Source organism: Halyomorpha halys, unplaced genomic scaffold (assembly GCF_000696795.3).
Source record: "Halyomorpha halys isolate HHAL.00 unplaced genomic scaffold, Hhal_1.1 Scaffold901.1, whole genome shotgun sequence".
Taxonomy (NCBI): Eukaryota; Metazoa; Arthropoda; class Insecta; order Hemiptera; family Pentatomidae; genus Halyomorpha; species Halyomorpha halys.
The window spans coordinates 112353-126016 of NW_027106556.1; the positions used below are offsets into that span (position 1 = coordinate 112353).

The 13664-nt window shown below is 26.6% G+C and overlaps 2 protein-coding genes across 3 annotated transcripts in view; one reads left to right on the top strand and one right to left on the bottom strand.

The window, feature by feature from the left end:
* LOC106686991 (uncharacterized) overlaps nucleotides 1-3414 on the top strand; it is a 14424-nt gene extending 11010 nt beyond the window's left edge. The window contains exon 6 of the mRNA XM_014430621.3: nucleotides 116-3414. Coding sequence (XP_014286107.1) covers nucleotides 116-1150 — 1035 coding nt within the window. The 3' untranslated portion in view covers nucleotides 1151-3414. The remainder of the gene's footprint in view (nucleotides 1-115) is intronic.
* A 343-nt stretch (nucleotides 3415-3757) lies between these two features.
* Nucleotides 3758-13664, bottom strand: part of spz3 (Spaetzle domain-containing protein 3) — a 115272-nt gene continuing 105365 nt past the window's right edge. For both annotated transcript variants that reach the window (XM_014430633.3, XM_014430634.3), the window contains exons 3-5: nucleotides 10053-10232; nucleotides 8095-8220; nucleotides 3758-6244 (exon numbers count right to left, since the gene is read on the bottom strand). In XM_014430633.3, coding sequence (XP_014286119.1) covers nucleotides 6064-6244; nucleotides 8095-8220; nucleotides 10053-10232 — 487 coding nt within the window. In that variant the 3' untranslated portion in view covers nucleotides 3758-6063. The remainder of the gene's footprint in view (nucleotides 6245-8094; nucleotides 8221-10052; nucleotides 10233-13664) is intronic.

Here is a 13664-nt window from a genome sequence, read left to right on the forward strand (position 1 = left end):
TGTTTCATTGACCGCACCCCCAACCATCTTCTCATATATTATGTCTTATTTGAATTATTTTACTATATTTTTATAACAATCGGTTATCTATTAATAAAAATAATTAATGTTTCAGGCCCCACCTAAGCGTCCTGATTGGTTTAGAAATGCTGCACCAGGAGCTGGAAGACCAATGCCAGATGGAGAAGGATCAAGTAAGGGAAATGTTGTGAGGGCATCTAATTTTACTGTAGCTCCGTTCCATAGGCAAGCACCTCCGACACCCCCTTCTTTCCCTTTCTCTCCTAGCTTTCGAACTTCTCAACCGGGTGGACGTTCATTTTCTATCAGAAACAATCAGATGCAATCAAAATTTTTTTCTAGTCCTAGTACAAGTAACATTTTTCCTTCTCAAAATCAAATGAATGGCAACCCATTTTCATCTAGCAGACCACAAGCCTCATTTCCCCCAAATGGACAGGCCTTTCCCAATAACACCCAGGGATTTCAAACTGCTAATCCATTATTTCAGGCTAATGGTCAGAAATTCCCAAGTCAAAATTTCTCTCCTCAGAATTCCCAACCTTTTCAGAGAAGTACTCCCCCGTTTCGACCTCTAGTTGGAGGATTTTCTACAAGCAACCAGGGATGGCCATCAAACAATCACACGTTTGGTGGGCAACCATCATTTCCTGCTAACACTAATTCCTTTCCAAGCCCTTCATTTAGTTCTACTAATTCTGCAGGATTTTCACAAAATCGTCCCTGCAAGCACAGACATTTTGATAATCAAGGGTTGCAACCAAAGGCCCAACAGTTTCCTATGAACAATGCACCATTTTGTTCAAGTGGAACTGGAAACGCTGAGCAGAATGGATACATGCCTGACAACCCTCCATTCCCTCAGATGTTCCCCCCAAATTGCTCTCAGTACACTCCTCAGCAGGGTCAAAACTTCCAGCGCCCTGGTAATCCTCCTTTCAATCTTCCAAACAGTCACTCCTTTGCTGGTAGCAGTCCTTCATTTCAGTCACAGAATCATTTTTCATCCCCAAATCAACAAGCTCCTCAGTTTTTACAAAATAGTCAATTTTTCCCTACAAACATGCCTAGCTTCCAACAGCCTAATAATTCTTTTCCACAAGGCTGTAGATCATTCCCTCCCAAATAATTTGTTGATGTTAATTTGTTATTTTTATCTTATTCAATAATGAATATGTACATATTTGACTGAGAAAAATTGTTGAACTTTTAAGTTTTTCATTTTAAAAAGCTGAAGAAAAAATGTTTAAGAATGTATATTTTCAATGATTAGTTCATCAAAAAGCTAAATTTATTTATTTTACGTAGGAGAAAGATTGCTTAAAAGTGTGATAAAACAGTTTAGATTTAGATATTTATCATATAATCCATTTTGCTGACCACATAATTTATAATCAAATTAGGAATGCTTTTGGTAGCTTGTACCTAGGTTTTATAGTTTTTTCCGGTTTGTACTATTTATTATCACCTAATTTCACTTGGTATGTTAGATATCATACTCAAATTTAAAACGACTGTTTAATGTAGCTGTATGTTACTAATGAGTGTCTGTGGATATTAATCTTTTCTTTGTATCATAATCGAAGTCACATCATAAACAACTTGAAGTACTTAAAATAATTTTATATATATATGTATAGTTGACCATATAACTTAAAATATGAAGAACATGGTCAGGGTTGTGGTGAAAAAAGAAAAAAAATAGTTTTTTGAAAAAACGCAGTTAAGTTTTTTGACCGCAACCCTGACCACCTTCTTCATATTTAAAATAATTTTGTCTGAGAATGATATTTAGGTTGTTATATTTGATTTCTGTGGAGGAAATATCACACAGCAATAGTATTTATATTTATTTTTAATTTAGTTTACTTTATAAATTGAAATCTGGTATTAAATATAATTTTAATAAATGAAAATAAGAGTCAAGATTTTTATTTAATTCTTTATACATATTTGTTTTGTTTTGTATTGGTTTATAGTTATTTTTCATATACATAGGCAGTTTACTGATGAAATTATTGAAAATAATTGAGTTTAAAGATACTATCTTTTTTTTTTATTTCATAGGTGTTTGTTGTCAATGTTTGAATTATCTTCCAATGGTTGTTTCTCTATTTCGTGTAAATTTTATTATGTTAGTCTTCTTATAAAATTAGTTTTATGCTTTATACTATTTCTAAACACCTTTACAGAATTTCATTTAAATCTAAAATTAAAATTATTTGTCTTAGTGGTAATTTTTTCACTTAAGTTCATTAGTAATTTCTTATAAGTTTTTTTTTTTGTTTTTTTTAAGGAAATTAATAAGTATTATTATTTGCTTTTTCCTTGCTTACAATTAACTTTTTGCTATGTACCACAATTTACTATACATGATATCTTTCCCTTTTTTTATGATGTTTACTTGTGCTGTTGTATTCTTATTGATTCTAAATCAAGTACCTGTTTCAAAATACCTTTTAATTTTAAAAAAGATAAACTTCTTATTTAGTTGAGTGCTTCTCTTTTTATGTTATATTCCGAATAAATCAGTAATCATTTTATTCTTGACTCTTGTTGATTTTTTTCTTCTTTTTAATAAATTAACTAGTCTAGTTCTATTCCTTATTCTGTAGTACTTTATAATCTGATAGAATATAGAGAATGTTATATTTTTCAAAAGCCAGAATTTCTTCAATGTATCAATGACTTTGATTTAGATGATTCCAAATTTCTTTACACTTAAAAGAATGATTAATAATAAAATAGGTAGGTTTGGTTAGTTGTTTTCAGATTTTTTTTTTGTCAATGTATTAAGTTTTTTTTTTGACAAATTAAAATTATTCTGAAGCCATGGACCAGTAATCAGTTGTGTTAATAAAAATAGCTTTATTTTCATTTTTTTTAATCTATTAAAAGTTGCAGATCTAATTTGTTTTCTGCATTAATTTGTAAAAATATTAATCAAGTATTCAATATCATTGGGATAATATTTTGGTTTCTTTCTGTTTAAATATTCAATAATATATATATTTTTAACTTTATCAAGAATAAGTTCTCTCTGATATGGTTCTTGATATATTTTTTTGAATATCAGATAGTTTTAATTTTAATATCTATTAGTGAATTTTTAATAAAAATGACAGTAGTACAGTCAAGATTTATTTCTTTTATGATTATTTGTCTGTAAATGTATTAACTATTGTTTTTTGTCTTGAGGTTATTAATTTATCTTTTGTTTATCCATCAATATGATTCTTAAAACATTTTTGTTTTTAGTTAATATATTTAAAACAAACTGTGATTTATTTTTCTTTTATATATTTTTTTATAATGTTCCTTAGTGTAGTTTAAAAAAATAAAATAAATTGTTACCACTTTAAAATTTTAATTAATTTTAAAATTAATACAACTGTTAATTTTGTACTGTTAGTGTATATATATATGTGTATTTTTAATGTTACATCCCTTAGGGATTATCCTCTAACATAAATTGTATAAATTTTAAGTTTGGGAGTTGAGAATCTTTTAGAAATATAGATATATATAAGTAATGGATGTGTTAATAAATACTTCACTAATATTTTAATGAGTGTATAAGAAATATTTACGCATGTTGATATTTATCTAATTCTTAACAAAATGTAAGAGAACCTTATAACTGTTGAAAGAATTGTTTTCAATAAAAATATGGTGTTTAATATTGGTTTCAATCCGTTCAATATACATTCAACAACTTTATCTCAAAACTACCTCGTTATTTAAAAACTTATAATTTTTATTCATAAATTTAATTACAAAATAGATCTTATAAGCTATATACATTATTTAAGTATTAATTACATTAAGTACTAAATTTATTAAATTCACATAGAAACATTTAAAAAAAAATAAAATAAAGAAGGAAATAAAGGAAAATTAGTTTAAATACTTGTTATCTTAATAAATTACTAATTTTCTAATGAATTTTAAATGACAAAAAAACAAAACTTAAAATATGGGATCACATCGTTTTTGTTTATTCTTTATGGTAAACAATATGTTATCATACATTGTTTAATTATGCATTCTCAAATGAATTGCCTTTTTGATTGTGTCATAAGATGGTAACTTTTTTATCTTCAAAACTGTACTTAATGGTTAATTATAAAGAGTAATACCATTAAATTCTCCTGGATTAGGGCGGTAGCCAAAATTGGTAACCAGCTGCATCGATAATTCTCCATAAAAATTATATTTTTAAGATTTCTGGCTGTTCTACTTGCTAATCTTCAATGAAGATTATCAAATGAAGCAATTAATTGATAATCAAATAGAAGACGGTTAGTTTTGTGAGACTACAGAAGTTCAACTAGTGAAGAACAACTGTGATAACTCAGTTTCGTAATACTTTCAGAATTTAATAATAATATTAAAATAAATAAATAAATTTTTACGATTTAAAATGACAATGTTTAAAAATTGCAAAACTTGTGAAGCAACAAAAAGAGACCTATAGAGAAAGTAAAGCATAATTTATAACAAAACAACTGTTGGGTTCCCAATGATTTATGTTAGAAATTATGTAAGTTATTTGTCCCCCCCCAAAAAAATGATATTACTGAGAATTAGCTCCTAGCGTGAATGTGAAATTTAGTCATTTTATTATTTATGATTTAATACAATTGATACTACTTGAGTCAGTAGCATGTTGTGAATTGGTTGGCAAGACATTTGAAAGTGCAAATAAATATACTTAATCATTACGTTACTATACACTTGAGTAGCACCCATTGTTCTCTCTTCTCGCTTTACTTACATTATTTTTCTTTCAGCTGCTGTTTCATTTTGATTTTAAAAATGCAAGGTCTTACAAGATTAGCACAGCTCATTGTAGTAATGGGTAAAGCTTAAAGCTAACATTTGATCCAAGATCAGACGGGCCTCTTTTGAAAATTGATTTCCTTCTACTACAACTTCTATAATAGGTAACTCATTGGTAATTTTAGGAATGAGCTTATTTCAATTGTTATACTATTGACTAGATGTGCATGATTGTTACTAAGTTTAAAAATTATAATTATTTAAAAACACACATTGATAAAATACATATTATTTGATTTTTATTTTGAATTATTTGAATAGAACGGAGAGATACATCAGTCTTTTATCATTTTTGTTAAAAGTTTTAAAAAAATTTCTTAGTTAAGGCAGGATGACATTAAAAAAATATAATCTGTAAAATACTGAAAAATAGTTTCTGGCAAGAAAAGGCCTTTTAAAGTGATAATGCTTATTAAAGGGATACATTTGTACTTCACAAATATTATATTTATAGGAGTAAAAACAATTTTTTTAAAACTGTATATCAACTTAAGCACTATTTTAAATCAAGTATTGAAAAAAAACAAATTATTTCTTAATTTTTCTTTTAAAATGAAGAAATTATAATGAGCAATTGCTGACACTAACTGTTAAGTATTGTATTATACAATGATATTAATTAAATATTTTTTTTTATTTTATTGGCATATGTTATATTCTTCCCTAATATTGTAAACTTTATATACACCCACCTTTATTTGTATATATTTCTAGTCTTAGATTTTATAATAAACCATTTTCTTAGAAGCTACTATTCCATTGAGAGGAAGAACAAAAATAAAAAAATTAAACAGCTTTTGAAATTTTCGCATAAACCAGGACCAACATTATTTTTACAAAAGTATTACATTTTTTGAAGAATCTTACACATTATTTTAATACTTATTTAAAATTACTGGATTTTTTTTTTTTAAATACCATAAAAAGTCTTGTGTAGATACCTTCTACAAACCTAATTTGAATCATATACTTATTAAATTATATTCATACTCTATATAACCAAAAATAATAAGGAAATCTTTTATTTAAGGTACCATGTTTCCTTTTATGAATATGTAAATTTTTTTGAAAAATAATTTATGAATTAATGTGTACAAAATGGGATTATATGAGTTTAAACGTGGATATTGCAAAAGTAATTTTTTCTCATAAACTGGCCATGCAGTAGTTTAGCCTAGTCAACAGTATAACATGATTAGCTCAAGTTCTGTGCCTAGTGTTGCCAGTCGGATTACAACGGCAGACACAACAAGATGGAAACAAAAACCAGTCCATGAAAATTCCTTTGCAGTCGTTATCTGGATCGTATGCAAGTAGTCGATGCCATTTATACTTCTGTTCACACCCGCAGTCACCAGCACATCTGTTTGTTTGTACTTTTCTGAAATAAATTATTTAGATTTAATAATACATAAACAATAAGAAATAAATATATGTATATATAGTTGACTGTAAAAATTTATATATAAGAAGATGGTCAGGGTTGTGGTCAAAAGAGAAACAAAAATAGTTTACAACTATTAATTTTCCGATGTTTCGCCCCACTTTGCAGGGCTTCATCAGGGCTGTTCAAAGGTAAAGGTTGAACCTTTCAGGTTCAAGGTTGTTCCTTTATTGATTTGCTCTTCCTTATTTTTCCTTCTCTTATCTTTTCTTGTTTTCTTCCTAACCCTACATTTTTAATCCTCTCTATTCCCCTCCTATGTTTGTATATATAAAGAATAATGTATCTAATATGTAGTTATAATGGGAAAGTAAAAAAAAAAATACTATAACTTTGTTAATCACTTATGTTTGTATTATTAATATTTTATACCAGAACTGATTAGTATGATGTGTACTTGTTGCAATCCATTATATTTGAGCAGCATTGGTTATTATTAAACAAAGCATTTCTCCCTGGTGTGATGAAAAAGTAATGTTAAACTTTGGTTGGGAAAGTTAAATTTGATTTGTATTAGATTAATTTATTTGTTTATTGAACAATAACTTCAAATTATCATAATTTAAAAAAAATTTAATAGATGAAAGAATTATGCTGGATACATGCTTTCGTAACCACTTCGTAAGTAAATGTTTAATCCTTCACCCCTTTATTTTAAGGTTTATTACGTACCTTACTCTTAATACTGCTGCTTTTTGTATTGTAAGCTAATTTTTTTTTCATTCTTATTTTAAACATAATGGATTATAAAATAAATAATAGGGAATAAAATAAATTATATATTTCATTAGTATCTTTAGATCTACTGTTTTACTTTAAAAAATAAATAAATATTAATGTGGCTCGATTAGCACTGTTTGAATTTAAAATTAAGTATGAAAGATGGATATTCATCCAGAAATTATTAATTATGCATATATTTACATTTTTTTCTTTGCCATATTCACCTTTCATTTTTGTTATTTCCTATTATATCTATTTTTATAGTCCTGAAGTCGATTGCAACATCGGCACACTTTAAAAAAAAAAAATTGCTTTCTGTTTCTTTTTTGACTACAATAAGAATATAATTTTCTGTTCAATTATGCTTAAGTAAGAATTAAAGAAAATTAACCTTCAAGAATAAAATAATTTTTTATGAGAATATTTATTATAAGTACTCTTCAAGCAAACGAATCTTTAAGTTTTAGTTGGTACTCGTGTAATGTTCAAAACTCCTACTCATATTACTACTTTAATAAGACCACAAATGCCAACTGCCAACTTCTGCTACATTGAAAGAGGCTAACAAACTCCATAACAAATCTTTTTCAGTTGAGGTCAGGATTATAGTAACTTGTAACATTCTGTATAAGAGAGTTTTGAAATTCCAGCAATTGGAAATCGCAAATTAATACCTTTAATTTATTCAAAACATAGTTAAGATGTGGAAAAATCTAATAAAAGAACTACATTTAAAAATACAAATCAGAATAATATTATAGGGTTCTAATTTAATTAAGAAAAAGAAATAATAATTTACATTTTTTTTCCTTCTAAATAACAGATATCAATACTATATAATGATATTTTCTAGGAATATTTTCATTCATACTTTGAATCATGTTGGAAACTATTAGGGGTTATCTGTTCCACTGACAGTGGTTTTCCTGCTACAATTTTGTTAACTATCTCTAATAGTTTTTCACAAACAAGCAATCTCCATTGTTTTGTTCAATACATTTTTTTAAAAATTAATTTATATCTACTGTGAGATAATTAGTGAAAAAATAATAAAAAACACTTACGAACAAACTTCCTGGTGAATGGCTTGCTCAAAATGTTGAGTGTTTACTATGGCACGTATCTTGCCTGCACTATTAGCAGCCCAATATGGAGTAACTATTTCAATTTTCGATTGGCAGGAATCAACTCTGAAAATTTTGAAGTATTAATGATTTTATCTTGTTTTATTTATTTCAAACTTGTTAAAAATGTATTTATATTCATAATAAATATAAATAACTAATGAAATCTGTTCTAGAAATTTTTTATGTGACTTAATAGTAAGTGTTTTATAACTTTACAATAATTATGGGTATTTATTCAGATCATAGGTATTTATTTATATGCTAGTTGTATCAAAAAGTTATATCAAGATAATAGTTTAACAGCATTATGAATTCCATTAATACAATTTAAATAATAGTTATTTCAAAATTAAAAATTCATAATTTGATTCTTAAATCTTTAATTAGTTCTAACCTATATAATGGGGTTGATAAGTCTTCATTGGCTTGTTTTTCAGGATATCTCATGCCTTGTACTCATAAATTGTCAAAAAAGATATATTATCGAGTCTTCAGGGGTGGATCAAGGCAATTGGTTGCTATGAACAGTAAAAATTTTGTAAAACTGTTAACGAGTGGAACGTAGAGGTCATAAATTTAACATTTTATTTTTATATTTGTTCAATTATTTTATAGAGAATTTTTAGATGCTTTTTGGTCTTACCAAAATCTTTAAGTTAAGATATTTTAAGACTTCAGGGCTCTATGAGAGTACTTACATTTCATTCATCTCTACCGCTGTTTTCCTAAAAAGCTTCTACCACACCACAAACCAACGTCAATAAACATATCTAGCCTAAATAGTTTTGTGTCCATATACATTTCAGATTAAAAATTATATTGTTAGTTAGTTACTAGGGTCTGACGAATTACTTGTTTAATAATATTGAGCTGAAAAATCATAGTGATGAGGTATTTGAATTGTTGACTGGTTAATAAACGATTTGGATCCCAGGCTTTTGTTCTGAATTGTTCATATCTAACCTAAAATTAATAGTCTCCAATTTGAGATTTAATATAATTTTATCTAAATTTATTGTTCAAGTTAAAATGACCACACTTACTTTAAAATGCTTAATAAATTTTTACAAGCATGATTGAGCCTTTGTGTAGCAATAATGGTTTGTCTAATCATAGTGCTCATGCAAAATTACTATAGTCACTTGCATTGCATTGTAGTGCAAAAAGATTTATTATGAATGTTTGAGCTTGTGTTGCCGCCTTTAAAGGAGAATTGGGGAATCTGTACAATACTGTTTTAAGTAGCTGAGTTTCAAAACTTTACTTTTATTCAAAATATTTGAGTACACAGTACAATTCAAAACATCAAGTTGAGTATAATTAAAGTAATTTTTACTTTCAAAATGATTTTATTCTATAACACAAAATGATGTAAATTGAAAATAGAGACATTAATTTAATGACAAAAAATTTGATCACATTTATACTTGATTTCACTTGTTTACTCAAAATTTTTAAGTAACTTGTGTTTGAATTCAAAATGAATTGATCAGGAAATTACCCAAAAATTTCAATTACTTAGTACTAAATTACAAAAAGTAATTGATAACAAGCTTACTAACAATTTTTAAGTTTGATATAATGGATTAAAAAATACTCAATAATTTTTAAGTTTGATGTAATCGATAACAAAAGTAATCATAATTATTGAGTCCAGGTATATTTGATTACACTTTATCCTCGGTGCTCATATACTTTTAACATAACATTGAGAAAAGTAGTGAAGCACTGCCTAACTATGCTTTCAGGTGGATTAAAGCTATGGTATATAAATTTATCATTTCATTCATCATTCATTTAGTTCAATCATACCACTTCACTTTTGTTGATTAATTTTATAATTATTATATTAATATTTCATTGAAAATGTGCTATATTTATATATATTGAGATACCTGCCAGTGTCTGAGGTATGGTTTCCTGGCCTGGGCACTTGTCTTCTCCCTCTTTCCGTCCTTGCATTATCTTCGTAGACTTCTTGCCCAGGTGGCCCATACTCCCCTCCCGTCTCAAACTCTCCATACATTCTCTTCATGAGTGCTTTATTTTCATCTATAAACAGTTCTATCCTTTCCCTTAAAAAGAAATTAAAAGTACAATCAAAGTATATAATTGCTTTTAGAATTTGCAAATATTTCTACCATAAAATCATCTTATAAGTTAAGGATTTGTACACGGTTCAATAGAGGGAGATACAGATCTATTTATTATCAGTAGTATGAGCACTGAACTTCCGAGTTTGTTGAACATTTTTCTTATCAGAATCTTACAAGTAAAAGTACTTTTGACAGTTAAATAAAAGTAATAAAGAATACAAGGGTAATTTGTTCATAATTTCTGAAATTATAGGGAACAGTTTCTGCTCCGGGGTGGAGATAATTACAGTAAAAAATTCTTTTTTTGGTGTGATTAGAGGAATTATATTTTGAATTTAAGGACATTTAATCACTAAAAGATATCATTTTGTTAAAATTAATATGAACCTTAAATCAACAAGTAACTATAACAATTGAAGGTAAGCATTGACAAATAAAGTAAAAACTTTTTATAAATGTTTACATAAAACTTTTATGAAGTAATTTATGGCCAAATTATATTGCCAAAACTTTTAATTGATTTTCGAGGTTAAATACTGAAACTCGATGAATCTAATCTTCTTTTTTGAAGTTAAAATACCAATGATTCTATCGATTATTGCAAAATTATAGAAAAATGTGTAATATCTTTAAGAAAATGTAATGTTAAAAAAAAATTGTTTTTATAATTTTTTTAGTAGTTATGTTTGTACTATTATTATTTTTATTTGGTAGAACTAGTTATAAACTTATTTTATTTATTTTTTCTTCCAGAGTTTATTAAATTCTGTGGTAAATTTTAATTTTATTATTATTTGTTTTTTCTTTATTTATGTATTATTAGTATAAATCTATATACATGTTCAATTAATTATATAATCAATTGGTATTTAGTTCATTCCTAGTTCAGAATATTAGTATATACATATGTATATTTGTTTTGCTTTTTTAAATTGACCTCCAGGAGATAAATATTCCTTTACCATAGTACTTTTTTGTCTGTTTTATTTTTTCTGATACTATATATGTATTTTTTGAAATTAAAGCAATTATTATTATTATTCTTTAAGGTATAAAGTTGTTTGAATAACCAAAAAAAAAATATTGGCAACTGTCAAAGTTCACAACTGGTAAGTGAAAAGTTCAAATCCAAAAGTGTTGAGAAAATTATAATATTTCATAATTGATACATCCTAATAGGAAGTCTTCAGGTTATTTCATAATTAATTAGGTGATATGTATCTTCCCGAAACGATTTATTGATTAAGGCCACAATAACATTTATCAATTGCACTGTTTCGGGAGTTTTCTCCATTAAAATTCCAATGTGATAATCAATAACCATTTTAGAAGTTATATTTCTCCTAAATAATTATGAAACAATGTTACATGACACATTTGGGAAAATGAACAACTTTATTATTGTATCTTTTTTTAGTGGAATTAATTTTTATATTGTAAATTAACAATCAGAATTATTGAAGAAAAGCCTCATTTAGATCCCATAAACCAACATAGTAAATAATAAAACTATAAAAAATTATTTTTTTTTTAAATATTAACTTTATTTGTAAACAATTCTATTTTATACATATATAGATATTTAGTGATGTTTCAGCCTTTTTCAAACTTCTTTATCCCAGACATCTTATTAATATCCTTTGGAAGTATAAAAACAACTCTATTAAAGAATTAGTTCATATTCTTACTTCTTGGGATTTGCAAATAAGATTATCAAATTTTTTTTAGTCTTATACAGTTTTCTTTTTTACAATTCCAGTTTAACAATTAGGTTTTAAGAATATTCTTCATCAATCATTTTGATTAATAATTAATAATATTTTTATTTAGTTGATACATTCAGATAAAACTGTGGAGAAATTTAAAATCTGCCTTCCTCAACAAATTGGTAGCTGAGGTGGCCATTCTTTCTTTCAGTTAAACCCACAACACCACAGGGAATTTCCAGGTATATAGGAATATATTGATATTTATTTATTTATTTTGCATCTTGGTGTTGAAAACTAATTTATTTTATTTTATTATTGATTTTGTTAAGTTGTATAGTCTATTTCCATTTAATAAAAAAGTACAATAATGAATGCATTATGTGGAACATGTGGCATAATATAAAAAACAGTCAAATAATTGTTACTGGGTCTGAGAGACCCACCTGTCATATTATGGGCTAAAATGTTTTGTTGAGACTGAAAAAACCTGAGATGGGAGCAAGAAGAAGTTTATGCAGTTAATGGAGTGGCTACGAGCTATTTATTTGTTTTTTTAATTATTTTCTTTTTTCTTTTATATTTCTTTATTGCCAGATTGGCTTGACATGCTAATTTAACAATTTAAATGGTTATTATAAAACAGTTTGATTTACTTTTAACAACTGACCATGGTGATGAATAGTCTCACCCAAAATACACTCCTAACTATTACAGTGCTATAATAATTAATTAGTTTTAAATAAAAAAAAAAAATTATTAAAAAAAGTAATGAATAAATAAAAATAATAATAGTTTGTAATTGAAATATGAAAGAAAGAGATAAAATACAAATAAAAATTTAATGTTTTTATAATTAACAAAACAGATAATATGAAGATGAGAAAAAAATGATAATAATGATAGTAATAAAAAATAAATAAAAAGTTCATAATAGAATGTCTTGCAAAAGCCTGTGATTTAGTCTTTGAGAGGAAGTTGGATTTCCTACATCGTAGGTCACTGCATCTTAACTTCTAGTAACCGAGAATGAAATTTTGTATAACTTTTTTTAATAAATTCATCAACAGATTCAGATTTTGGTTCGCAATGGACTATTTCTTACAAACCAAGACTTTGTTTTGGAATGATTGAAATTTTTCTTTTCATAAAGGCTACTCCTCAGACTTCAGAGCCATAAATCAGTAATGGTCTTAATACTGTTTTGCAGATGGGGATTCTTGCAGCTGGTTTTGATTAGTTTAATATTTATATGATGATTCCAGGTTAAGCGATGAACCAAATAAACTCCAAGGTTTCTAAAAGCTTCACTAGCAGGATTTCATTGCAATATTTTTCTGTTAAGAATAAGTTCAGGTGGATCTAAAGTAAAGATTTTTGAATGTTGAGACTGATCTTCCACTTCACGAAGTATTGCTCTAAATTATTAAAGTGAGTCTGCAATGTATTTCAAGTTATTATTATGTCATTGTGTAAGGAAAAACTGCTGTGTCATTAGTTTGTTTGGTTGTTTAGTGGCGCCAAACTTCATTGGTCATCAACGCCATTTATATTTTATTTAATTTTGCTAATATTCGTTAAATTTTATTTATTTTTTTTTTATTTTTATTTTTTTTATTCTTCCGATCAAGTTATATTTTTGTAAGTAAATGTTGTGATTTTAAAAACTGGAACACCAATTCTATTGCCTTATCATCGTCTCCAA